The sequence below is a fragment of the Phoca vitulina genome, unplaced genomic scaffold, assembly GCF_004348235.1.
Source record: "Phoca vitulina isolate PV1807 unplaced genomic scaffold, GSC_HSeal_1.0 scaffold9, whole genome shotgun sequence".
NCBI lineage: Eukaryota > Metazoa > Chordata > Mammalia > Carnivora > Phocidae > Phoca > Phoca vitulina.
In genome coordinates this window covers 37851368-37876776 of record NW_022589712.1, presented here as the reverse complement: position 1 = coordinate 37876776, position 25409 = coordinate 37851368, and the positions used below count along the sequence as shown (strand labels likewise).

The window sequence follows — 25409 nt, the reverse complement described above, 5'->3', positions numbered from 1 at the left end:
TATATATATATATATATATATATATATATAGAGAGAGAGAGAGAGAGAGAGAGAGAGAGAGAGAGAGAGAATGGAATATTATGCAGCCATCAAAAGGAATGAAATCTTGCCATTTGCAATGATGTGGATGGAACTGGAGGGTATTATGCTGAGCGAAATAAGTCAATCAGAGAAAGACATGTATCATATGATCTCACTGATATGAGGAATTCTTAATCTCAGAAAACGAACTGAGGGTTGCTGGAATTGTGAGGCGTGGGAGGGATGGAGTGGCTGGGTGATAGACATTGGGGAGGGTATGTGTTACGGTGAGCGCTGTGAATTGTGTAAGACTGTTGAATCACAGACCTGTACCTCTGAAACAAATAATACATTATACGTTAAAAAAAAAAAAAAAGAAGAAGATAGTAGGAAGGGTAAAATGAAGAGGGGGAATTCGGAGGGGGAGGCAAACCATGAGAGACTATGGACTCTGAGAAACAAACTGAGGGTTCTAGAGGGGAGGGGGTGGGGGGGGATGGATTAGCCTGGTGATGGGTATTAAAGAGGGCACATATTGAATGGAGGACTGGGTGTTATATGCAAACAATGAATCATGGAACACTACATCAAAAACTAATGATGTAATGTATGGTGATTAACATAACATAATAAAATTTTAAAAATAATAATAATAAAATTAAAAAAAATAAGAACCTTGGAAAGATGGAAGGGTGAGGGTAATCACTGGTCAGAAGGTCGTGCAGAATTACAGGAAGGATTTATCAGGATGGGGAGACACCTGAGATATTGGCAGGCTAAGGGGTATACTGTCACAGAGAGGAAGGGATGAAGATGAATGTGAAGGAAGTGAGAAAGAGGGCAGGATTGGCATCTGAAGATTTTTGAGAACATCAGCATGGGGTCAAGGGAAGTATGGGGAAGAAGAAGGAAGAAAATTAGGGGCTAATTTATAGTACAGTTCTCCTCTGGGGAATAAGCATTGGACAGTACTCTACACTCTTCTTCAAAGACTTTGTCAGGGCGCCTGGGTGGCTCTGTTGGTTAAGTGTCTGCCTTTGGCTCAGGTCATGATCCTAGGACCCTGGGATTAAGTACTGTCGGGGCTCCCTGCTCAGCGGGAGTCTGCTTCTCTGTCTCCCTCTGTCCCTTCCTGTGCCCCCTCCCCCTGGCTCATTCTCTCCCTCTCTCAAATAAATAAATAAAATCTTCTTTAAAAAAAAAACTTTGTCATCATGAGTAAGTCATAAGATTTAACTTGAAATATATATGAAATTCTCTATAACAAAGAAAACCAGTGCATTGGAACACAACTAAAGTTACCAGAGTATTGGCTTCGAGAAGCTAACACAGCAGGAGACACCAAATAATTTTGCAGTCGACATCTTATTTGTTTTTGCAATGTAGTCTACTATCAGAGGTGACCACTCATTTCACTTATGTATCCCCTTCCTTTCTTCTCCTTCCAATTTTTGATATTACTTTAGTTCTTCTTTTGATTATCTTTTACCTTTAAATAATGTACTCAAACATCTGTTCAATATTCTAACAACTTTAGATGACATATGAGGATCTAGCCCTCCTATAGTTCTTTCTTCTTCTGCCTTATTTCCCATTCTCTCTAAGCTGTAACTTTGTTTTTATATTGTTAAATTTAATAACATTCACATTCTATTCTAATATAATATTTAATACTTCTCTTTTTTTTTTCTAAAGGATGATTCTAACATTTAAAAACCAATTGTGTGTTTCCACAATCAAGAACATATAATTATGGAATTAGGATTATATTGTCTTTTCTGTGAATTCACAACTTCTAGGAAAAATGCCTCTAGCATCCTTGCTCACTATCAATCACTCAATTGTGCCATATTTTGTTACACCTCATATTTGGAACTTACATGCCATTTGTTTTGTTTTTCCTAAAAGTTCTCATTGTTTTTCTTTTTCCTCTATTGAGAGTAGAAATGCCCACTTTAATTACCATGTTATTTAATATTTACTCCTCAGGAATTTTAGTGCTTGGTATATATTCCATTGTTATTTTTTGGAGATGTTCTTTAAACCACCTGACTTTCTATTTTAAATTAGACTGATTGCTTTCCAGCTTTTTCTCTGAGACTTCTTGCAACATTTTTTGTATGTTCTTAAATGGCCTTTTCTTGAATTTCACATTCATTCACTTACTATAGTGCTTCCTTAAGCGGTGCCCCAGAGAAGGTACAGAGGAGTCTTAGCATCTCTGGAAATGTTTTATTTCTGCCCTCATATATTATTTATTTTATAGTTGGACAAGAATTCTAGGTTCATAATATTTTTATAAGATCTTTGAAGGTTTGTGTATATGTTTGCTTTTTAAAAAAGATTTTTTTATTTATTCATTTGTCAGAGAGAGAACACACAAGCAGGGCAGAGGCAGGAAGAGGGAGAGGGAGAAGCAGGCTCCCCGCTGAGCAAGGAGCCCAATATGGGACTTGATCCCAGAACCCATGAGATCACAACCTGAGCCGAAACCAAGAGTCGGATGCTCAACAGACTAAGCCACCCAGGCACCATAGGGATGTGTACTGATTTAATTATAAAATAGTTAGATATTTAGCAGTTCATTTATTGTTATTCTTCCACCTTATGATTAAGTGGAATCTATATGAAAATTAAAGGCTGGATTCTACTTCTATTTTTTAGATACTTTGTGGGCATTTTACTAAACAAAATGTAAACAACTTGAGGATGGCAGATACTTAAATATATATATGTATGGTTTTTATAATTAATACCTTATTACAGGTGTTAATATATTAGCCCTATGAGGAATGTCATAGACTCAAAAAAGGTCCATGTTGTCATTTCTGACCAACTATAAAGTGGATTTAATATCAAGCTCTTTATATATATATATATATTTTTTTTATTTATTTGAGAGAGAGATAGAGCATGAGTGGGGAAGGTTCAGGGAGCGGCAGAGGGAGAAGGAGAAGCAGACTCCCCACTGAGCGGGAAGCCCAACTGTGCTGGGCTCAAGATTCCAGGATCTTGAGATTATGACCTGAGCCAAAGGCAGACCTTAACCGACTGAGCCACCCAGGCGCCCCTCAAGCTCTTTTTAAAGCAATATTTAGTATATTCTGAACATTTCATTTCATGACTTATAAGTCTAGAGAGGTCTAAGCAACATTTAGTGTTTAAATATTCAACTTTTTAAGTATCAGCCACTCTTATTTATTATAGATGGAGAGAAGAAACCCTGTGAGTAATAACAAATCAAATGAGAGTTGTGGTTTATGAGTAGTCAGTTTGATCTAATAGATTAGGAGTTTCTTTTCTGTCATACTTTGTCTCCATCTCTTAAGTAAAACCAGAATTTTGATGTTAAATTAATGTTTTGTAGCAGAGATAAAATGATGAATATTTTGAAGCTATAATACTGAGTAAAAACAGCTTCATTGAGAAATAAAATGTACTTTATGTAAATATAATTCAAAGCATGTTTTCAAGCTTTATGTTCTAAAAACAAAGATGGCATTGTCAAAGGGTGACCTTTAACAATATACTTAGGGCACTCATTTAGCACATGAAATTTGTTATCCCCTGGGTGTTAGGAGTTCAGAATTACAACTTGCTTACAACATGTGAAAAGTAATGTCTCCTGTTGCATATTAATTCACATTGTGTCAGTTCATTTCTCTGTAATTATCAAATTGTGAAATATATATAATCAAGAGACAGTTACAATAGTATTAAAGGAAGCACTGTGTACTTGAAGGCTGATAAATTATGAAACCACTTTTTCATAATTAAATCATTGCCTGTCTTGTGTAAGATACTCAAATTAATCTTTAGAACCATATAATCCTGCAATGTGCAAGGTTACTATAGAGTTTAAAATTTTATCACTCCCTGTGCAGAAAGATTATTGAACTAACAATATTTTAGTTGCCTGCTCTGTTCAGAATATTATTTTAGCAATAAGGAAAGGGGTGCCTGGTCTTGATCTTGGGGTTGTAAATTTGAGTCCAATGTTGGGTGTAGAGATTACATAACAATATAATCTTTAAAAAGGGAGAGAGAAAAGGGAAGACTGTTCAAAGAGACTAGAAATTATAGTCTTTACTATTTGAATGAAATAATAAATATGCCGCATAAAGATTTTAGAAACCAATGACGCAATGTTACAAGCAGATATAAAACGGCAGTGACAATTGTATGTGAAATTTTGAGCCAAGTGAACGTCAGTGACAAGCTTAACTTATTAATAAATGTCTCCTGTCAGAAAAAGTTTGGATATTGTGTTACAGGAAGAACGTAAATTGGTCCAGAGAGCAGCTAAAACAAGCAGAAAGACTCAAGATACGCCTTGTGTGTAAGAGCACACACGTTTGTTTGACTAGCACAAAGATTGTTCTGTCAGTTAGCAAAGGATACTATTGACCCTCTGTTTTTATCTTTAAGTTTATAATAAGAGGCTGCTTAGCATAACAAAGAAACAGACATGAATCAAAATCCTTTCTCCATTCACTCAAGCAGATTACTTTTCTGAGCTCAGGTTATGAATAAGAATGCCAGTCTCATGGTGCAGTTATGAGGCTTAAAAGTTCTAATCTATGTACAATGCTTGGCACATAATGGGCCCTAAACAAATATTCGTCCTTTTCCCTTTATAGGTCACATACAACACTATGCTATGTGACCAAGAAATTGGTTAAGTTGAGTAGACAATGAAGTAACCTTTATTTTGGGTGCTCAGCAGTTGTCTTTGAACATGGTTTCTCCTAGTGCTCAGGGGTTTAAAGAAGGATCAGAAATAGTTCAAGGGTCCACTAGAACCTCTGGCCTCTATTATTCCTGAAGGCCATGACTATGAAATGGTTGTGGTGACAGGAATCGTTCTTCAGAATCGTTCACAGAAACAGGCACAAGAGGGGAAGTGCTGGACTAGGCAAGAAATTATCAGGAAGCTAAAGAGCTTAAGCCTTGGAGACCCTCACCTATAAAAGTCCCTTCTTAAGCCTTGTATCTAACTTGTGCAGTTGGCTCTTGAACAATATAGGTTTGAACTGTGCAGATTCACCATAAATATATTTTCTCATGATTTTCTTTTTTTTCTTTTTTAAAGATTTTATTTATTTATTTGAGAGAGAGAGACAGATACTGACAGAGATAGCGAGAGAGAGCACAAGCGGGGAGGAGAGAGAGAAGCAGACTCCCCGCTGAGCAGGGAGCCCGACATGGGGCTCAATCCCAGGACCCTGGAATCATGACCTGAGCTGAAGGCAGATGCTTAACCGACTGAGCCACCCAGGTGCCCCCTTCCTTATGATTTTCTTAATAACATTTTCTTTTCACTAACTTACTATATTATAAGAATACAGCATGTAATACATAAAATATACAAAATAAGTGTTAATCGACTATGTTATCGGTAAGGCTTTTGATCAACAGTAGGCTATTAGTAAATTTTGGGGGAGTCAAAAGTTATAGGCAGAGTTTTTACTGCAAGGGGGTCAGTGCCCCTAACCCTCATGTTGTTCAAGGGTCAACTGTATTTGTAATTTACATTCTTCTCCTTTAGGAGGGTCCCTCAAATTAGATAATCTTCAGGTCCCACAAAATCTGGATTCACTCTTACTGGACTGTCAGGTAAAAGAAAAAAAATAATATAATTTAAAAAGATGAAGTGGCCAATAGCAGGGAAAGCAAGTTTTGCTTCTACTGACCAATAAGGATTTTTCAATAACCCTGGACCGGAGATGCTAGTATGCACCTGACTACAAACTATCCTTGCCTATCTAGGAAGGTACTCTCCAGTTTAGCATCAACCTAAAAATTACCCATATGAAAACATAAGAATGGGGACCACCCAGCAATCAGAGGGTGTGCAGTTACATTGATCAGGCATTTGATTTCTCACATTTTTAGGTGGGTAAAGGGGAAGGGATAGATGGAATCAACATTATATTGATCTGACTCAGTATGTGCCAAACAATGGGTTAGGCACTGTATATATATATATATATATATATATATATATATATATATATATATAATCACATTTTTATTCTCATGTAAGTAATATTATCTAAATTGAAGCAAGAAGTAACCTCTTTTTTATACAGCTTGTGGAGCCAGAATTCAAACACAGGGCTTCATGAAGTCAAAGCCCAGATTTTTTCAACCTGCCTAGGAGCTAAAGCTTACCTGCCAAGAATCAGCCACTGGGATGGAATGGACATTTAACCTATAATCAGCCTAATGATTTTCAATACCAAATGTCCTGCCAACCACTTAGTACACTTTGCTTTCTTAGTACATTCAGTTATCATTTAGTAAATGCCTGTTATGTCCAGTCATTGTGCTGCCTGTAATGTGCTGCCCTTCATTTAGTTATTACTTCTTCAAAATTTTTATCCTCGCCTAGAAGCTCTCCGATAGGTAGATAGGTAGGTAGGTGGATGGATAGATGGTAGGTAGGTTAAAGTAGGTGGATGGATGGATGGATGGATGGTGGGTAGGTAAACAGGTAGATGGATGGAGATAGTAGGTAATAGGTAGATAGGCAGATGGGTGGATGGATGGTAGGTGGGTACATAGGTAGGTGAATAGATGGTTGGTAGGTAGGTAGGTAGATGGATGGATAGATGGGTAGAGGATGGATTCACAAATATGTGTATTATCAAATGAAACGTTCACCATTACTATGATTACTATGTATTGTTATTTTAAAAGCACCCTCAGAAGTCCTTCTAAAAATTCATGTTCTTTTAAATTGAAGTTCAGAATTTTGGTTATTGAATCACTAAAGCTGAAATACTGCATATGATTTGAAGTCAGCAATTTCAAAATTTTTATTTTCAAAAACTATGAAATAAGGTTATATTTTGTAATGGATAACTTTCTTTATCTCCCAACTTTGAAATTTCTCTTTTCACATTATATATCTTCTCTCTTTCCTGGATGATTTGATCTCATTTCCATAATCGTTGAGAAGTTTTTGAAAAATATAAACATATAACTGTACTTACTGCAGAAGTTCAGGGAACTACCTTGTGTATCAGGGGAAGGAGAGTAGGATTTCAAATGAAATGTGTAAAGTTGGGGCACCTGGCTGGCTCAGGCGGTAGAGCATGTAACTCTTGATCTCAGGGTCATGAGTTTAAGCCCCATGCTGGGTATAGAATTTACTTTTTAAAAACTGTAAAGTTGTGGACTGCAGCCACGGCTTCGTTGAAAAGAGGCAACCAGTGGTGCGTTCAACTCACATGTTAATTGTGAAGTTCCCAATTACATTAAAACACTTTCTGACACACTCATCTCAAAGCAAAGTCAGGTGTAGAAATTTATAATAGAATGGTATTAGGGCTATTTTAAATAAATTTTCTAAGCAAAGAACTAATATATAAATATAAATATATAAATAAACAAGAATGAGTGGGATGTGACTTGAATATAACAAATGCCTACTCTGTAGTGAAATGGGAAGACTATTTCTGGTGATCCTCTTTTAACCACATAAGGGTTAGACAGTGTAACCAAATCTTTTTCTTTTTTTATGAAGTAATGTTAAGTTCTCTTTCATGGTTATTCACCTAACAAGGGTGCATGTACTTGAATGAAAGATGGCCCCAATTTATATAGAGTGTCCATAGGATTCTGAGCCAAGTATCCAATTATATCTCAAGGAATAATATCTTTATTGTAACATGGCCTCAGTGCTTGAGACAGTGACCCCCATGCTGGGTGCCTGGTAGACTATCGGAGTACAATCCTTGTTACATTCTGGGCAAAGCTGTATTTACATGTAACTTGACTGCAACAATAGAGGAAGGCACTGAGTTTAACAGAAGGCGTTATATAAACAGTCCTGGAAACATACTTGCAAATGACATTAGAGTTGGAAACTGAAATGGTACTGTGAATACACTTAGAGTTACTCTCATTTCCTTCCTCAAAGAAAGACTCCTACTCAGGGTGCCTGGTTGGTTCAGTCCATAGAGCATGTGACTCTTGATCTCAGGGTTGTGAGTTTGAGCCCCCATGTTGGGTGTACAGTTTACTTAAAAGTAAAATCTTTTTTTTTTTTTTTAAGAAAGATTTCTGTGCCTTCTTATTTATGCACACAGAGCTTTACATAATCCTTTCCTTTAAGGAATATTCTTCATCTCTTCTCATTCCTCAAATCACCTCGTTCTTGCTGATCATGGCATAAACAAAATATACTTTCACAGCATTTTAAATTGCCTCCTAACCACTGAGTTAGGTGTATGTCTAGAGAGATAAGTGAGTTTTCTTTGGGATGTGTCTGTTTACATGTTGGTCAAAATAAGCCAACAGCTTGAGTACCTGAAATGTTATGGAGCTTTACACATGTTAAAGTATTTGATACAAACACAATCTTGCACAGTGTGATTATAAGTAAACTGGCAGCCACAAGAATGCTATGTAAGACTTTTGTTTTGGTGAAACTTGATTGTTTGATAACACTTGCCAGATTTCACTTTTTAAAAAATTATAATAACTTTTTCTTGTCTTTTCCTCTGTCACTGATACAGATCCACATCCAGAGAACTGAAGGATGTGACCATATGACCTGCTCACAATGTAACACTAATTTTTGTTATCGATGTGGGGAAAGATACCGCCAGCTCCGTTTCTTTGGAGACCACACATCAAACCTCAGTATATTTGGCTGCAAATATCGCTACCTCCCAGAGAGACCTCATCTAAGGAGATTAGTGCGAGGGTCGGTCTGTGGTGAGTATCCAACACGATTTATAGGGATGTTTTCTGGGAAGTAAGCGGTGATAAGAGAACTCAAATGTATTAGCCATGATAATTCTGAGCACATGTCAGGTATTCCAGTGGGGACTTTACCCAAAAACAGGAGGAAGATACTTTCTTTACTTTTGAGTTTAGAATGGAAATTTAAATTTGTTAGCAGGACACAACTTATATGAGCAAGCAGATTAAAAAAAAAAAACCAAGTTATTTATTATACTGCAGAAATGTAAATTGATCTTTTAAATTCCTGAAGCCTTATTGTAAGCCACTTGATGAGAGGGATGTCACATTTATTTTTCTATTGACAGTGCCAGCAACAGGTCATACACATATACTCTATTCATTCATAGAGGACGTGTAATACAGTTTTTGAGAATCCTTATGGAGCCCCAGGGTGGCCCAGTCGGTTAAGCCTCAGGCTCTTGATTTTGGCTCAGCGTGGTGAGATCGAGCCCTGCCTCAGGCTCTCACTGAGTGTTGAGCATGGAGCCTGCTTAGGACTCTCTCACTCCCTCTCCCTCTGTTCCCCCCTCCCTGCTCTCCAGCGCATGCAGTCTCTCTCTCCCGCCCCCGACCAAAATAAATAAATAAATAAATAAATAAATAAATAAAATTTAAAAATAAAATAAATAAATATCCCTATGTTTCAGAGTCCTGTACTGGAGTCTTATTGTATCTATAGAGTTGAGGCCATTGTATGTATTTTCTATTGTGTTATTAATATTAATAGCTAACAGTTAATGAAATGAGTATCAAATGCCCTCATTGCCTACAAACCCAAGTTTAAATATCCAAATGAAATGCCTTTTTGGATTGAGTTTTTACCCTCTTCTTTGTCCTCAACAACACACGGTCTCATACACACATACACAAACATAAACCCAGATTCCTGCTCTGGCCTGAGGCCACCACCTTTGTGGGATACAGTGTTCTTCTGACCTCATACTGCTTCTTCCAATGGCTCCCTACTTCTCTGGAGTGTGTCCACTGTGAGGTTTCTTCCTCTCTTTTTCATTACACAAAACTCCAATATTTCCTCCTCTGAGAGTCTTTCTCATGGATGTACAATACTTTTTAATGTCTTCCACATTTCCCCTTTGCTACCGACTTTTGCCTAGTTACCTCATGAAAATCTCTTTTTATCTCGCCTTAAGCCTCCATCACTTCATTACTACTGTAAACCCCTCACCTTACTAGAATCATACCATGGCTAATCAGAACAAAGCTGGTGCTAATGGCACATTTCTATCAGGTAAAACTAGAACATATATTTTAAAATTCATTTTAACATGGAAACCAGTGCCGTCGTTTTCTAAAATCTTGTATGATCTCTATGAAATATCCTTTTTGAGCTTTAATTAAATGTAATTATTCACAACCAATAGCATTCAATATAGTCAAGATTGGTTTTAATGATTTTCAGTGTTTTCCTCTTTACTTGCTTGTAATATATGTATTTGTTGTTTATTTGCTTGTATGTATTATAATTGTATACCCAATATTTACCTATTAGTTAAATAGACTTTGGAGGGATAGCTAGGGAATCTAACCCCTATTTACAACATTACTACCATGAAGATACTAAATTGCAAATTAAGTTTTGAGCTGTAACCTATTTGTAAATCTGTATATACAGAGAGCCACCAAAAAACACAAAATTCTTATATTTTCTGTATTACTAGGGTTTTTTTCCTACTTCAGTGACATTTTGTGGCAAGATGTTTCCTTCCATTTTTTATTTTAATAATCTTTTATTTTTGTTTTCTGTTATTTGCTTTAATCGTTCTTAAATAAGGGAAGTTATCTCTTGCCCTATTTGTCCAGTAGTATTTTAGATGCATTCTCTTTGGGTCCTCTCATTTGCCTAGAGGCTTCTAGAATCCTCTTCTCGGGTCATAAGATAGAATTGAGTTATTTAACAGCCTGTAAAATGCCCAGCCAGTGAACATTGTCAGCAGAGAAATATCTTTTCTGCACAGTCTTTTCTGTTTTTATTTAAAATTTTATTTTATGGTCAGTTTTCTGTAAATGGTTTTGTTTGGGGCCTATTTTCTACTGTGTGTGCACGCCCATGTGTGTCGGACAAACCTGACAAAGTAGGGGGCATCTGGCTTTCAGAAAAGCTCTCTCTCCCACACCTGCTTTCCTGCCTCCAGTACAGCTGCTTCTAACTTCTGTTGGACCCTAGCTCCAAATAGGGCGGCCCATACCTCTCCCAGCCACCCAAAAGCTTGGAAAAGGAATGACTCTGTAAGTCACAAACCTAGCTTCTCCCTGCCATATAAGAGAGAAGGTGGATGATAGCAGAGCCCTCCCAGCCTTTGTCTTTGTGTGATGTAATCCAGTTTGCTCCCTCCGTTTGGGGTTGCAGCCTCCAGACGTCCTTGGAAGAGGCAGAGAAAGGGCCTGCTCTGCTCTCACAGCTGGAGGATGGGAAACATGGTTGCATTCCATGTGACCATGTGCCCAGCTATGGATCAGAGGTTCTGCTCCTAAAGAATAAGGGAGAACAGAGATTTGAGGATGAGTTTAGCAGCCTCTGACATGGGGCTGTCTCCCTGGTGGGAGTAGGCAGATTATTCAATGAATGGCATTGGGAATAAAAGGGACTGAGAAAAAGTACTGAATTCTCATATCATTATATACAAATGCTCAAAGTATTAAGTTAAAGCGTATAATAGTAAAGAAAATATAGGTCTTTAACTGATTTCTAGGTGGCAGATAATTTATATGAACAAAAGCAATAGAGCCTCCTCCAAAAATAAATATCCAATTTTTTTAAAAAGATGAAGTCTGGAACCAGAATTGAGGAAATACAAGCAGCCAATAAACATTTTTTAAAATATTCAATGCTCTTAGTAGGCAAAGAAGTGTAAGTTAAAAAAAAGATTTTTTAAAATTATTGATTAGCAGTTTTTCTTGTTAATACTCAATGCTGGACTTTCATACACTACTGAACGAATTAGAAATTTTGTGCAATTCTTTTGCAAAGAAATTGGATAGTAAAGTGAAGGACATTTTAAAATATGACAAATCTAGGCTGACAGTGGTTTATTTGCAGGTATATTTTAAAATAGCAAAAAAAAAAAGGAACAAAAAAGTAAGCACATGAATATTTAAATATTTAAATTATTTAAATATTTAAATAATATATATATGGGTATAATAGAATATTATTTCAGCTACTGAGAATAGTATTTTAAATGAATTGTTAATAATCTAGGATTAGATTATGTGAGGATGTGAGATTATGTGAGGATGATTATGAGAGGTGTGCTTAATTCCTCAAAACAGTTTCAAAAGTAAAATTAAACATGTATTAAACATTGATTACATGATCGAAATAAGTTTATTACTTCCCAAAGAAAGAGCACATTGGTTCTTCAAGTTCTGTGATATTTTGGGGAAAAAAATCAGTGCTATTACTTTGCAATCATGTTTCATTGTTATTATGAAAATATATTAATTATTTAAAAAGAAAACATGAATGAATATACTGAACCAGGGGTACAGGAAAGAACAGATTCTTTTAAAATATGCTGGCCAGGGGCACCTGGGTGGCTCAGTCGGGTAAGTGTCCAACTCTTGGTTTTGGCTCAGGTGCTGATCTCAGGGTCCTGGGATGGAGCCCCGAGGTGGGCTCCCCACTCAGCAGGGAGTCTGCTTGTCTCCCTCTCTCTCTGCCCTCCCCCCTGCTTGCTCTCTCTCTCTCCAAAATAAATAAATAACTGCCCTCCCCCCTGCTCACGCTCTCTCTCTCTCTCTCCAAAAAAATAAATAAATATTTTTTTAAAAATAAAAATAAAATATGCAGGCCAATATATTCTCAACTATTAAGCATAGCTTTAAGAATGTAGAAAATGTCATTGTTCAGTAAGATTTCATATTGCTTAATTGGATTCTGTCATTGGCGAAAAATATAAATAAAACCCATGGTTAGACATGGGTCCGTTAAATAGTCTTCTTTTTAAATTAGATATTAAAAGCTGTATTTTCTATCTGTCTGGTCATGGTTCCAAAAACCATTCCTTAAACATAAAAAAGTTAATATTTTTCTGACAAACTTCCAACAAATGGCAGCATTATATTTCTGGGTTTTTTATGTAATTGCTTATTCCAAATTACTGCCCTTAATTTGTAAAGTAGTGTCGCTGGTTTATCCTTAAATGGCAAAGCCCCTCCATTCATTCTCACCTCTTTTTGTGTTTGAATTGTGCAGCCGTGTCACATGCCTTAAGGTCCAGGTTACTGTATCACAACAAGGTATTAACTACTACCCTCTTTCCGTGTCTGCTAGTGCCTTTCAAAGTGAGTGGAATTCTGACTGTGAAATCCATGCCCTGTTCACATGAAACTAGCACTTACTATAATCGCTGCTCAGCTATTTATTTAGGAAAAAAGTGCTAGTTGATGCCATCCTTTGGCAACCTGACCAGCACTTAGCTTTCTTATAAGTGCTTCCTTTTATTTTTCTCACATTTTATTTTATTTTTTCCATGAGACCAATGCAGACCTTCCAATTTGTGTTTTGTTTTTTTTTTTTAACTCTAGTTGACACACAATGTTACATTAATTTGAGGTGTACTACACAGTGATTCAGTTTCTCTGTACCTTATGCTGTGCTCACCACAAGTGTAGCTGCCATCTGTCCCCAAACACTGCTATTGCAATATCACCAACTATATGCCCTATACTGTGCCTTTTATCCCTGTGACTTAATTCATCCCATAACTGGAAACCTATATTGCCCTCTCCCCTTTGCCCATTTTGCCCTTACCACCCCCCCTCCCCTCTGGCAACATCAGTTTTTTTCTCTGAATTTATTAAAGTGATTCATTTGAATAACCTTAAATATACTGTATGTTTATTAGTAATTGGTAATTTTCTCTAACAATATTTATTAATTTATTTCTATTTTTAAAGATACTATTTATTTATTTGAGAGAGAGAGCATGAATTGGGGGGGAGGAGAGAGAGAGAATCCTCAAGCAGATTCCCCACTGAGTGCAGAGCGGGATGCAGGGATCGATCCCAGGACCCTGAGATCATGACCTGAGCTGAAACCAAGAGTCGGATGCTTAACAGACTGAGCCACCCAGGCACCCCTCTAACAATATTTAAGCATCCCAATTGTAGTTCAGTCTGCCAGGTGTTCATATTATTAATTTTCTTTGGACCCAGGAAGTAAGTCCATCAGTTTTCCAGATGTGGGCTTGGATGTAATCCTCTATAGCACCTACTAGCTTTCCATTTTGTGAGCTAATTAGATTTTCTCCTGCCAACTCTGAATGTGTCACTCCTTTGTTAATCTTTCAGAATCTTGAAAAATGAAAGATATTTAAAGGAAAAGCACAAAGATGAATGGTCCTGATAGAATAAAGTGACCTGTAACTTTGGAATTTTTTTGGTTATGAAGTTTAAATGATTTATGAGACCTTTGACTAATGTGCCCAGGACTTCTGCGGAGTTACTGAATTTACATAAGTATATTTGTTCTACACCTGATCCATTTCCTAAGAGAAATATTGCCTTAATTATAATCAGACTTCTTAAAAAACAGTATACACTGCGGTATTAAGAAGCATTGCTGAAATTGTTTGATAAATTAGTTTTAAGACTCTAAATGGTTTTGCCTTTTGTTTTCTAGCTGGAAAATTATTCGTTGCACCTCTAATCCTGGTCTTGGGATTAGCACTAGGGGCCATAGCAGTTGTAATCGGTAAGAAACACTTAACATATCTGAGATTAGAATTTTCTGAGTGCCATAGGAGAATATGAGTGTAAATGTAATAATATGAGTCAGTTACTAAGTGGACATATCAGTTGCATGCTTGCTTTAGGTAAGCAAACAGCATATGATGTATAGATTCAGAGGAGTGTGTTTCATATAGGATGTATTTGTGTGACACTTTTGCAGTCTATAAAGACTTTGATTCATGTATCTTATGAAACATTATTAATTCCCTTTTAATACCAAAGTTAATACAACTAGTATTTTAATGAAAGAGTCCGAAGGACTAGAACTCAAATTTTCCAATTCTGAGTTTAGGTTGGAACGTAAAGGAAAAAGGTCTGGTATACCCTTGTATAATTGGTTTGTTCTAGTAAAAATGGACCCTGAGTAAAAAAGATACTTTCAATGTGAACATATACCCAACACATACTTCAGCACTGACAAACAGAAAATGTATGAGTGATTTGTATAGTTTCATTCATACAAGTATAGTGAAATATGTATTTTAAAGCACTGGTTCTCATACTCTAGCATGCTGTAGGATAACCTTGAGGACTGGTTAAAACACAGGTGGCTGGTTTCTACCCTCAGTTTCTGATCCCATATAGGGGTAGGGCCCATGGATTTCTAGTTCTGAGAAGTTCCCAGGTGATGCTGATGATGCCGGTCCAGGGACCACACTTGGAGAACCATTGCTTTAGAGAATTTTAAATTAAACACTATAGATAAAGATTGCTTTGATGACTGTTGCCCATAGTAGATGGGATTTCTTTTTTCCTTTCTAAATAAAATAAATTTCCATACGTAAAGTTCTATTTACATGTATGGGATGGATAGAATTGTAAAGTAACTGACATTTGTTCTTACAAGTAGTTAGGAAGGACTTTAGGAAGTTGGTACTGTTATTATTTGCATTTTACTGTGGAGGAAATCAGGCTTACTAGGACCTCAGATGCGGTAGAACTGGGAATCGAACCTGGCATTTAGCTCGACAGCCCGTGTTCCTTAGTAATGTGCTGTCCTGCCCGAGACCGAAGTGTCCTATCAGGGTACAAATGATATGACTAGGAATAATAAAGAAGACAAACCTAAGATTGGATATTTTGATAGAAAACATGGTTCCATATTCAAACTGGTGCCACAGAGGTTGTTCAAAGGGGCAGAGAATTGCAGAAACTAACACGGAATGAAATCTTACAGAAGTAAATACATTTCACAAGGTAGGTGTCTCCCCCATCTTCATCCGCATGCGTTGCCAAGTAGCGATCATTTGTAAATGACTGCAAAATGCAAAATGGAAAGTGGAAACTTTTCAAATATATAAACCTAAATGCCTCTCCTCCTAATTAGCTTTAATCTTTTTTTTATCCTCAGGTTTATTTGTATTTCCTATCTATTGCCTTTGTAAAAAACAGAGAAAGCGATCACGGACAGGAATGCACTGGTAAAATGCGGATGATTTCGTGGAACGAAGCCGGTGCGGGTAGGAGCCACACAGAATGGCACGCTAAACACTGCGTCCCGTCCCGTCCCGCCCCGTCCTGTCCCCTGTGGTTGTGTGCAGGCCACAACGCCTCTGGCTCGCTGCAGTCTCTCCATGGTATCCTGATTCCTTTCCTTACACAGTTTGCTGCTTTTAAAAAAATGGTCACTTTCGTAGACTATGAATATCTGTATCATAACTCTGACCTTCTTACTGGTTCTTGGAAGAAAATATTTTCATTAAGAACCAGTTGTCCTCAGAATTGTCTGAGCATGCCTCTCCTGCGCGTTGTTTGGATGGTCTTTGTACCTAAACCTCCTTCCAGGCCCTCTTCTGAGACTTGGGGTGAGTAGCTGAAACCATGCCGCCTGTACAAAGCAAGGCCACCTTGCAGAAGACGAACGCTCACCATATGCACCTGTTTTCGTCTGTGGCCTGTGCAGCATAATTCCTTCATCCTTCAGATGCTATAATTGTTAAAAATCTCAATGCCCAAAAGGGAACTAGTGAAACAAAATTAATGAGAAGAATCATGAGTTACTGAAGTGTATCTGTGCAGGAGTGTGAGCGTATGTGTATATAAGTATCTGTATTAAAACTAGGTCCAATAACCTTGTACTCATCAGGTTCTATGCCTCTACACTATTTTCCATATTTTCATAGACATATTTAAGGATGATCGTTCCTTTCTGGGCATATTTTGGTAATGGACTGAATTAAAGTCAATGTAGACAACAGGCTATTTTGATGTTGACCCTTTCTATTCCTTGCTCTCTCTGTTTCACACACATGCACACACACAAGAAATTTGTGCAATGTCACGTCGAGGACCATCAAACTTTATTAACTGACGAAACTGATAGGCTGCTTTTAGGAAATTCTCAAGACCAGAACGTTCAGTCTTTTCGGATTTTTTATATTTTGGCATACATGCTTTACTAAATGAACAAATCCTTCAGACAGGATTAGTTAATTTAAAAAACAAATTTGCTGTAGCAAGAACTGCTTAAGCCTTTAAACAAATCACTGTTCTGCTAATTTTTTAATCAACTTGTAATTATAGATTATTCTGCTTTAGGTCAAGTTGTGATAGTATTGGAAACCCCAACCTCTTACCTCTTCTCTTTCTCGCTCTCTTTTTTATCTTTTTTAATCTGTTCCCAAGATTTTCATTTAAAAAAATAGAGTTTTGAAGGGTTTTTCTTATGTTTACTGCTCAAATACTCTCAAACGTGTTGATATCTTCTTATGGATGGGGTAATTTGTAAACACAGCTTTTTGTGTTCATGGGTTTATCTAAAATAGAAACAACTTTTGGAAAAATGAAGGAAATATCTTCAGGAAGTTTTACCAAACCGAGACGTCTTTAAAAATAAGAAAAGGACAAGCAACCAAACTATGTTATTCCTTTGTTTTCATCATGGAAGTTCATCAGCAGAACGGAAGTAAAGACCGCTAAGAAGCCTGAAGTTTCCACTTGACTCCAAATCCTTAAAATTAACTATCTGCATAGATGTAGCATTTATCTGTCAGCAGCCTTATCTGAATGGTAATAAATTCTGTGATAAAACATGCATTAACATGGATAGTTTGTCTTGTTGGGCTCCGAAATGGAAAAACATTTATCATTTTTATCAGACCTAAAAAGTCCATGATAGTGAAGGTTACTTGCATGGATAATGAGCTAGCACACTTCCATTCTTTCTGAATAACACTCAGGCTAGCTATACTGCAGTTTCTGGGCTATTCTACATTCAGTTAGAGGAGGGTGTGACATTTATGATCCTACAATGGCCTGTTTCTAAACCTAACACGATGCAAGGAAAAGTGACGCTCTAATTTCACAAATTCATCTTACCATTCATCCATCCAGCCGACAAATATTTTTGAGTGCCTATTCTATGTGCTTTAGTATTAAAACAAGAGAATGAAAATTTCTATCCTAAATCCATGTAATTCTGTCATTAGAGTGCTTAATTTTTGTAAATTCATTTTTTTCTGGACTTAGGTGTTAGTTCGACCATATGTGAATGCCATGAATTCTAAATCTAGTGGATATGCTTATGTATGATGTGTATGTATATGTATATGTAAATATGCATACACACATATCTAATATTTCCATAGCTGCATATAAATACAAATGCCACATGCATATATACCAACTGGCTAAATAATATACTCTCTGGTCTTAGATAATCTATTTTCCTAGGTTATTGTATATCTTGTCTTTGATCTACTCAGGGATTTTTATTCCTTCCTTTGAATAACTTATCTTTTGGAGATACTTTTATATTATTTAGAAACGTTCCAATTTTCCAGTTACAACGTGGTGTCTTTCATCAGTGAAGGCTCTTTCATCAATGCTTGAGATACTGTACACAGTGTTGCACAGGCTTTTCATTTTTCTATTGCATAGATTTCTTAAATTAATGTATGCATTTTTCTCTTTCAAAGCTGGTATATATTAGGCCTTTCCCTGATGGTGACTTAAAGTAATAATTTGTGAATGTTTTTACTAAGTGTCATCAAGATCTTAAAAAGAAAGAAGAAAATAAGAAGGATTATTTATATGTTAGTGCCAACAATGAAAGTTAAACAGTAGTAACTTTTGGGATAAATTCTAAAAGCTACATTAGAAAAAGAAGCATACACATAAAATAAGTATCGTTCTATCCAAAGCTTGTCATTTTTTTATTGTAAATGTAATATATACTCCTTTTAAAAAAATGAAACCATATAGAATTATAAAATACAAATTCATCTGCTCCACCCCACCCCTTATTTTCTAGGGGTAACCACTGTTAATGTTTTGATATATGTCCTTCCAGAAACTTTGTGCAAATATACAAGTGTGTTTGTATATGTTCGTGTGTATTAGTTTTATACAAATAGAACAGTAGTCTTAATGTCCTGTGACTATTTTTCATTTTATTATACATTAGTAGATGCCTTTCCATAAGTGTTTAAATAGATTTACCTCATTCTTTTGTAAATTACTACATATTCCATTGTGGGGCTATACTTTACTTAATGAGTCCCTGTTGAATGGACATCGAGATTGTTTTTACTTCTCTATTACAAAGCATCAGTGAAGATCTTTTACATATATTTTTATCACTTTATGTACACATTTCCATAACTTTCAAAATTTGTTTTTTATAAGATATTTGTAATAAAATTTTAACGCTTTTTCAGTGAATGAGATCATAGAGATGCTATATTTGAGACCCTTTTCTTGGCGAAAAAGAAAGATTATGTAGGAGTTTTATGTAGGAGTTTTTAAAGAAAAGCATCTTTTGCAGGATAGTTTCCCCCCTTGCTTGATTAGCCAAATAAATATGTGGCCAAAACGTATAAAGGAAAGTCCATCTTATTCCAATAAAAAAAAAAATGCAATGAGATGTTTCTAAGATAATGTGAGATGTCTACAAGATGTCTGTAAGGGACACTGATATTTGGATTGCCTCATTTTAAAATTTGAGGGATTTAAAGCAAATAGCTAAACTGATAATGTCTGTCACATTTTTTTAAACACTATCCATGTTCATGCATGTTGCACCACAAAGGAACTTAATTATGCCATTGTGAAAAATAGGAAGCATATGCTGGAAATTATGAATGACCACAATTACCTACAAAAAATAAATTTGACTATTTGTAAGGTTTGGTAGTTTGTTGGAATGCTCATAAATTTGAAATCACATGAAACATTCCTTTTACAACGAATCCCCGAAGTTCCCTAAGACCTCTATGTGGAGCTAAGAAGAGGAGAGGGGTCAAACCTTTGGTACAAGCAACAACCTGTGGCCACCACCTTGATTTTCTGCTAGGTGCTATTGATCCTAAAGGTAGAACAGACAGGAAAACAATCAAAGATTATTAAACACAATCTGATCACAACCTGTTCTCTTTCATTGTGCTTGCTTGGCTGTGCCTGTCTGGAAATTCCCTGTCCTGTGCCACCCATCATCTCTTGACACCCAAGCCCCCAGCTGAGCCTTTCGCATTCAATCCTACCACCCAAATGACCCCTGGGTCCCCTAAAATACCATCAGACCCCTGTCATCTCGTCCAGTCCCTGATGACTCTCCCCAACCTGGTTTTTCTCCACTCCTCTGATAACTCTAATTAGCTCCTCTTCACTGCAAAAGAGGAGCAGGAATGGGACAGGTGAAAAGCTCACTCTGGCATGGGCAAAGCACTGGTATTCCTTCCTGAGCTTTGTCAAATTCAAGTACATCTGCCAAGACGTTGATCCATCTTCTCCCTTGTTAAACATTGCAGTTGTTTGTAACATTAGACTTTAGGCTGCCTGTTAAATTTACAATTATAGAAAAAGCTAGTGGCCTAAATGAGAGTAATTGGTATGCTTCTTTTAGTATGAATTTTTTTAAAAAATCATGCCAAAAGCCATTTTATTTTTCAATTTTAGGAGCAAACTGCACGTTTGCCTTAATGTGAGTCTTCACATTGGATTACGTGCTTATCTTTTCATATCTATAGTTGAAATCTATCCCAGTTATTGAAAGTAATTTTTCTTGTGGTCAGCTTTATTGTTTTGTGTTAGTGTCTATTATAAATAGAGCCTTAAAGTGAAATAATGCACTTTAAAATACTTGTGCCATTTAAGTAATTCAACAGAATTAAAGAAGAGGTTGCATATATTTTGATGGAGACAATAGAATAACAGTATTAGTAAATATATGTCACCTCTAAATTTGGGGTGGGGGGAGGAGAGGGTAGAAATCAGAGCTGAAAATTTAAAGCAAGTAAAACATACCCGAAAAAAATGTAGCTGAGTTTCCGAAAATTATAGTAATTCTAAAAATTGATATCAGCTCAAACATAACAAGTAATTAATGTTACCTTAGTAACCTAGCTGGAATGTTTGTTTAAAATATTAAGTTAATTTCTACCGCATTTTAACTGCATTTTCATTTTTCATGAAATCTATAAAAGGAATTCCACTGGCTAGAAACATAGTAAATCAAAACTATCCCCAACAGCCAGTTTGAGCATGACTTTTTAAACATTCTTATAATTTAATTATGATCTTCTTCCTCTGGAAAATAAGTTGCAAAATCCCATTTTTAATATATACATCTACAATTATGTAAAAAAACTGAAATAACTTTAGAGAATCATTAATACATGGTCTGAACAAAATCAGAGTTCCAAAAATTGGGGTGTCTTCAGGATTGTGAAATGTTACCTTTTCAGTGCAAACCAATGATGCAAATCTTTAAAGGAGAAATGCGGTAGAACTCATTTATAACTCTGGTTTTGAGGATAGGGCTAATACTCATTTCATAGCCAACTCTTATGTGGGACTGCTACTGGACATCCCTGTTCTGAGAGTAGTACTTTAGCTGACTTTATCCAAATCCAAGAAGCAGAGAGTCACGTAGTGTGAGACTTGTAATTAATTGTCTGTTTGGGGCATTAGCTGAAGCCGTCATGTATCACATACTTTAGATCCCCGTATATAGTGCCAATTGTAGAAGCATGTAATTATCTGTATCATGAACTGTATTCTTTTTTTCACTAAAAAAGTGACTGTTTTGAGAATAACAATATGACTTACAAGGTAAAAAATTATTTTTTTAAATACACAAAATATTGCCACTGCCTTTTTTTTGGCCACTTTCTTTTGCCTTATAAAAGAAATTTCCTTAGGTCTATTTAACTCCATATCACTTAGATTATACAGACTCATTGGCATAGAAAATATTTTGTTTTTCAAGTTTATCCCACATTTTTGTCACTTTTATCATCAATACTAAATGACTTTCTTCCCTGTTTTTGAAGTAATGCTCATGTACTTCAGCATCCCGTTCCCGTTTTCTTTAGATTTCCTAGTTATCTTGCTTTTTCCCTCTTCTGTCCCCTTCCCATCTTGGCCAGCTGTGGATTAAATTCCATCTCACCATTGACTCGTTGACTAATGAAATGAAATTCAAATACTGAAAGGACTCCATAATTTGGCTCTGGTAGTGAACATCATTTACCTTGGCTTACTTTGTAAATTGAAATGTATGAGGAGTACCTGGAACACTGCCCCTCCTCTTGATAGGAGTTGGATTACCCTGCCCAGCCCCTCTGACAAGAAATAAAATGAATGAGAAGATGTCAGTTGGATCAGAGAGCCTAATAATACTCTGAGACCAAGCTTCAGGAATTGCTTCATGAATATTGTAAAATCAGTGTTGCATTTGCCTATTAGTTAGACAGAAAGCACGTGTGGATATTCATCCAACCTGATCCCAAATCATTCATGATTCATCCAAAATTGCCACATGTCTGGTGTTCGATCTTTGTGTCAGCAAAAAGTCCTACAGCTTGGACTTGGGGCTGGATTTATGTAGTGTAGCATTTGTATATAAGATTTGACCATGGATTCATACTCTGTGAACATTATTAGACATTTTGATAATATAAAGTAGTAACATTGAATGTAACCGACATTAGCCTTATTCTAGAGAAACCATTTGTCATTTGCAAATGTTCAACATTTTCAGTGATACCATTTAGGCATAAGTACACTCAAGATATATTTAGCATAGGTTTGGTATATGATATGGAACAACCTAAGGGAAAGTCAAACTTGGGTATTAAAGGGCCCCAGAAATTGCTGAAATAATGTCATTGCAGGTTTTTCCTTACAGCTGACAAACTGTGCTGTTGGTCATCAGTTTCCTGGAAGGGGTTCACCACATGCCCCAGGTAGGGAAATAGTCTCAATAATCCAGTCAAATTCTCAAAAATAATATTTTTTCATTAACATATTCCTTCCTCTATGTCCAAATATACTTTTACTGATTCTTTCAAGTAAACACTAGCTAAATATTTTATATATTTGAATATTTTTAGTTTATAGAAAATTAGCATGCTTTATAAAGAAAATTCTAGATAAAGCATCATGAGTTTTTATCAGCTGACTATAAGCCCCTTCCTTAAGGCCTTTTTTTTTTAACTTCCATATGACAATACCTTAATTTTGTTATTTTTGATCATTTTCATCATAATTAAAATTCTGTATTTGGCATTGAAAAGAGTAGACCAACCTTATATTTCTTATGACACCGAGAAGAGTAATTGGTTTATAGATATACATTACCATTTACCTTGACAAGAACAACTTAACAGATTTTTAATGTAAAAATTAATTGACAATCTTATTGTTTATTTGAAATCAATTATTAATAAGTAGTAAATTCTGAGAGATCAAAGAAATAATTTTGTGTAGAAGGAACACAAAAACAGTGTAATTAAAACTTAACACATTATAAAGAAACCACAATGGTTAGTTGTTTTGTTTTTATTTTAAACAAAATTTGGCATAAGATATATTCATGAAACAGATATATCTGTATGTATGTATACCTATTGCAAAACTGTGGGACAATTAAATGATTCACGTTCTCTTTTTTCAGAGTGTAAAATGCTAAAAAGAAATACATTTGAGTTTAAGTTTAATCTGTTATTGCTGTATATTCAGAAATTTTTTGTTTTCTGCAAAATTTGTAACCAATTTCCAAGTAATATAAATTACAATATTTCTCATGTTTAAAATGAGCCTAGCTGAAAAGAGATTTTCTTTTTTAATGACATTGGAAAATATGTACGTGATTTTGTTTTTTAACTTTTTCTACATTTCATTGACCATACTATTAACTTTGGTATTCATAAAACTATGTAGAGGGAACTATTTTGACTATATTTTTTAAAAAGAGGCAGTAGAAATAAAATGAGAAAATAGATGATAATATTATGTAGAAATCCCTGAAAGAAAATTGGAAAGGAAGAAACAAATTCTGTTGGGTTGAAAATGTTGGAAAATAGGGAGTATTCAAAGACTTTAACTTCTTACATTGTTAATCAACTTATTTCCAAATGATTATTTCATGCTGTTGGTTCCATGAATTGTGCTTTTAGTATAATTTATAATTTCCCCTACCATTTTAGTGTTTAAATACATTAATTACTGAAAAGAAAGGAAGGAATTGAGGAATAAAAGTCAGGGGAAACTGGGTTTATTCCTATTTTCCAATAGCACTAATGTATACTTCTTTAACCTTCCATATGGTGCTTTGTGTGATGAGAGTATATAACATTTATATATGTTATTAGTGCCTTATTTTTTTTTCACTTGACTTTATTTCTTACCTAAAGAGCCATATATTTTTTGTGAGTGTTCCTTGGCCCCTATATTTAAAGTGCTGATGAGACAGTGTATCTTTAGAGGTATATATAGGCTGCATTTAACCCCCTGTATTATCTCTGGAACAGCAGGTTAGCCAATATTTTTTTCTTAAATTCAGTGTTTATTTTTAAGCTAAAGAATAAAAAAAAGGATATTAAACAGCATAATTTGAAGCCATTGTTATTGAAATGTACTTTTAAGCTGCAAAAAAGAATGCTGATCTTCAAAATTTGAAACGGAAGTTGGAATGGCTATCAGTCTTTTTAGCTCCAATGAGGACAAAATTACTTTACAAAAAGCATTAAAAATAAAGGTAAATATATGGACCTTCAAGAATTTGATCTGTTTCCTACAACTCGTCTTTAGCAATATGTTATTTGTAACCCACCTCCACACAGATGCTGAAGAACCATGGTGTTTGCTATTTACATGTAATTATTTATTCACAGTGGGCTTTATCGATACCAAGATATTTTGTACAATGTTATTTTGCTCTTCTTGGTCTTTGCCTTTTGTGTTAGCTTTATATAAAAAGTTGGGTTTGTTGTATTGTTTATGTACCATAGTATGTAATTCAACTTTTCCTGATGAATGTATGATGAATAATTAAAATAAATCGTGTGCTTAGAAAAGACAAAGACACAGGTTGTATATGAAAATATGTGTACATATTTGACGAAGAAAAAAAGAGGAAAAGAATCTTCCTGCCAACAGATATGTCCTGCTGGACGGGACCTGGAAATTACAGATTTTTTTTTAAGCAGTAAAATTAAAAAATCTATTACCTCAAGAATTGTCCGTGGATATGTGTTGGTGTACTGCTCGTTGTTAGCAAATACAATCTCCCTTGCTGCTGGCAGTAAAAACAACCCAAGTGTCAGATCACACAAATTTTAGGGGCAAATCTTTCAAAAGATGGATACCTTACGATATTCTGGAGTCTAATTCTGGACTTTCGGTATGTCCCTATGGCCTTTTGTTGTGGTTGGGCTTTTTCTTTTTTTTTAATGTTTTTGGTTGGTTGTTTTAGAGTGGAAGGGTAATCTTAACTGTGAGATCAGATCTCATGGAAGGATATAATGACACTCTACTCGGATGAAAACTGTAATGGGAATCAACTATTTTTATTGTCACTGTATGAGCTATTGTATGGATTCCTGTGGAGTGCTGTTTACTCGCATGATGCGTGTGATACATCATGCAACGTCATC

At 35.6% G+C, this 25409-nt stretch overlaps 1 protein-coding gene across 1 annotated transcript in view; it reads left to right on the top strand.

Annotated features, from left to right (window-relative positions):
• RNF217 (ring finger protein 217) overlaps positions 1-24409 on the top strand; it is a 144527-nt gene extending 120118 nt beyond the window's left edge. The window contains exons 4-6 of the mRNA XM_032407948.1: positions 8547-8748; positions 14423-14494; positions 15884-24409. Of these exons, the coding sequence (XP_032263839.1) occupies positions 8547-8748; positions 14423-14494; positions 15884-15957 (348 nt within the window). The 3' untranslated portion in view covers positions 15958-24409. The remainder of the gene's footprint in view (positions 1-8546; positions 8749-14422; positions 14495-15883) is intronic.
• Positions 24410-25409: the final 1000 nt, after the last annotated feature.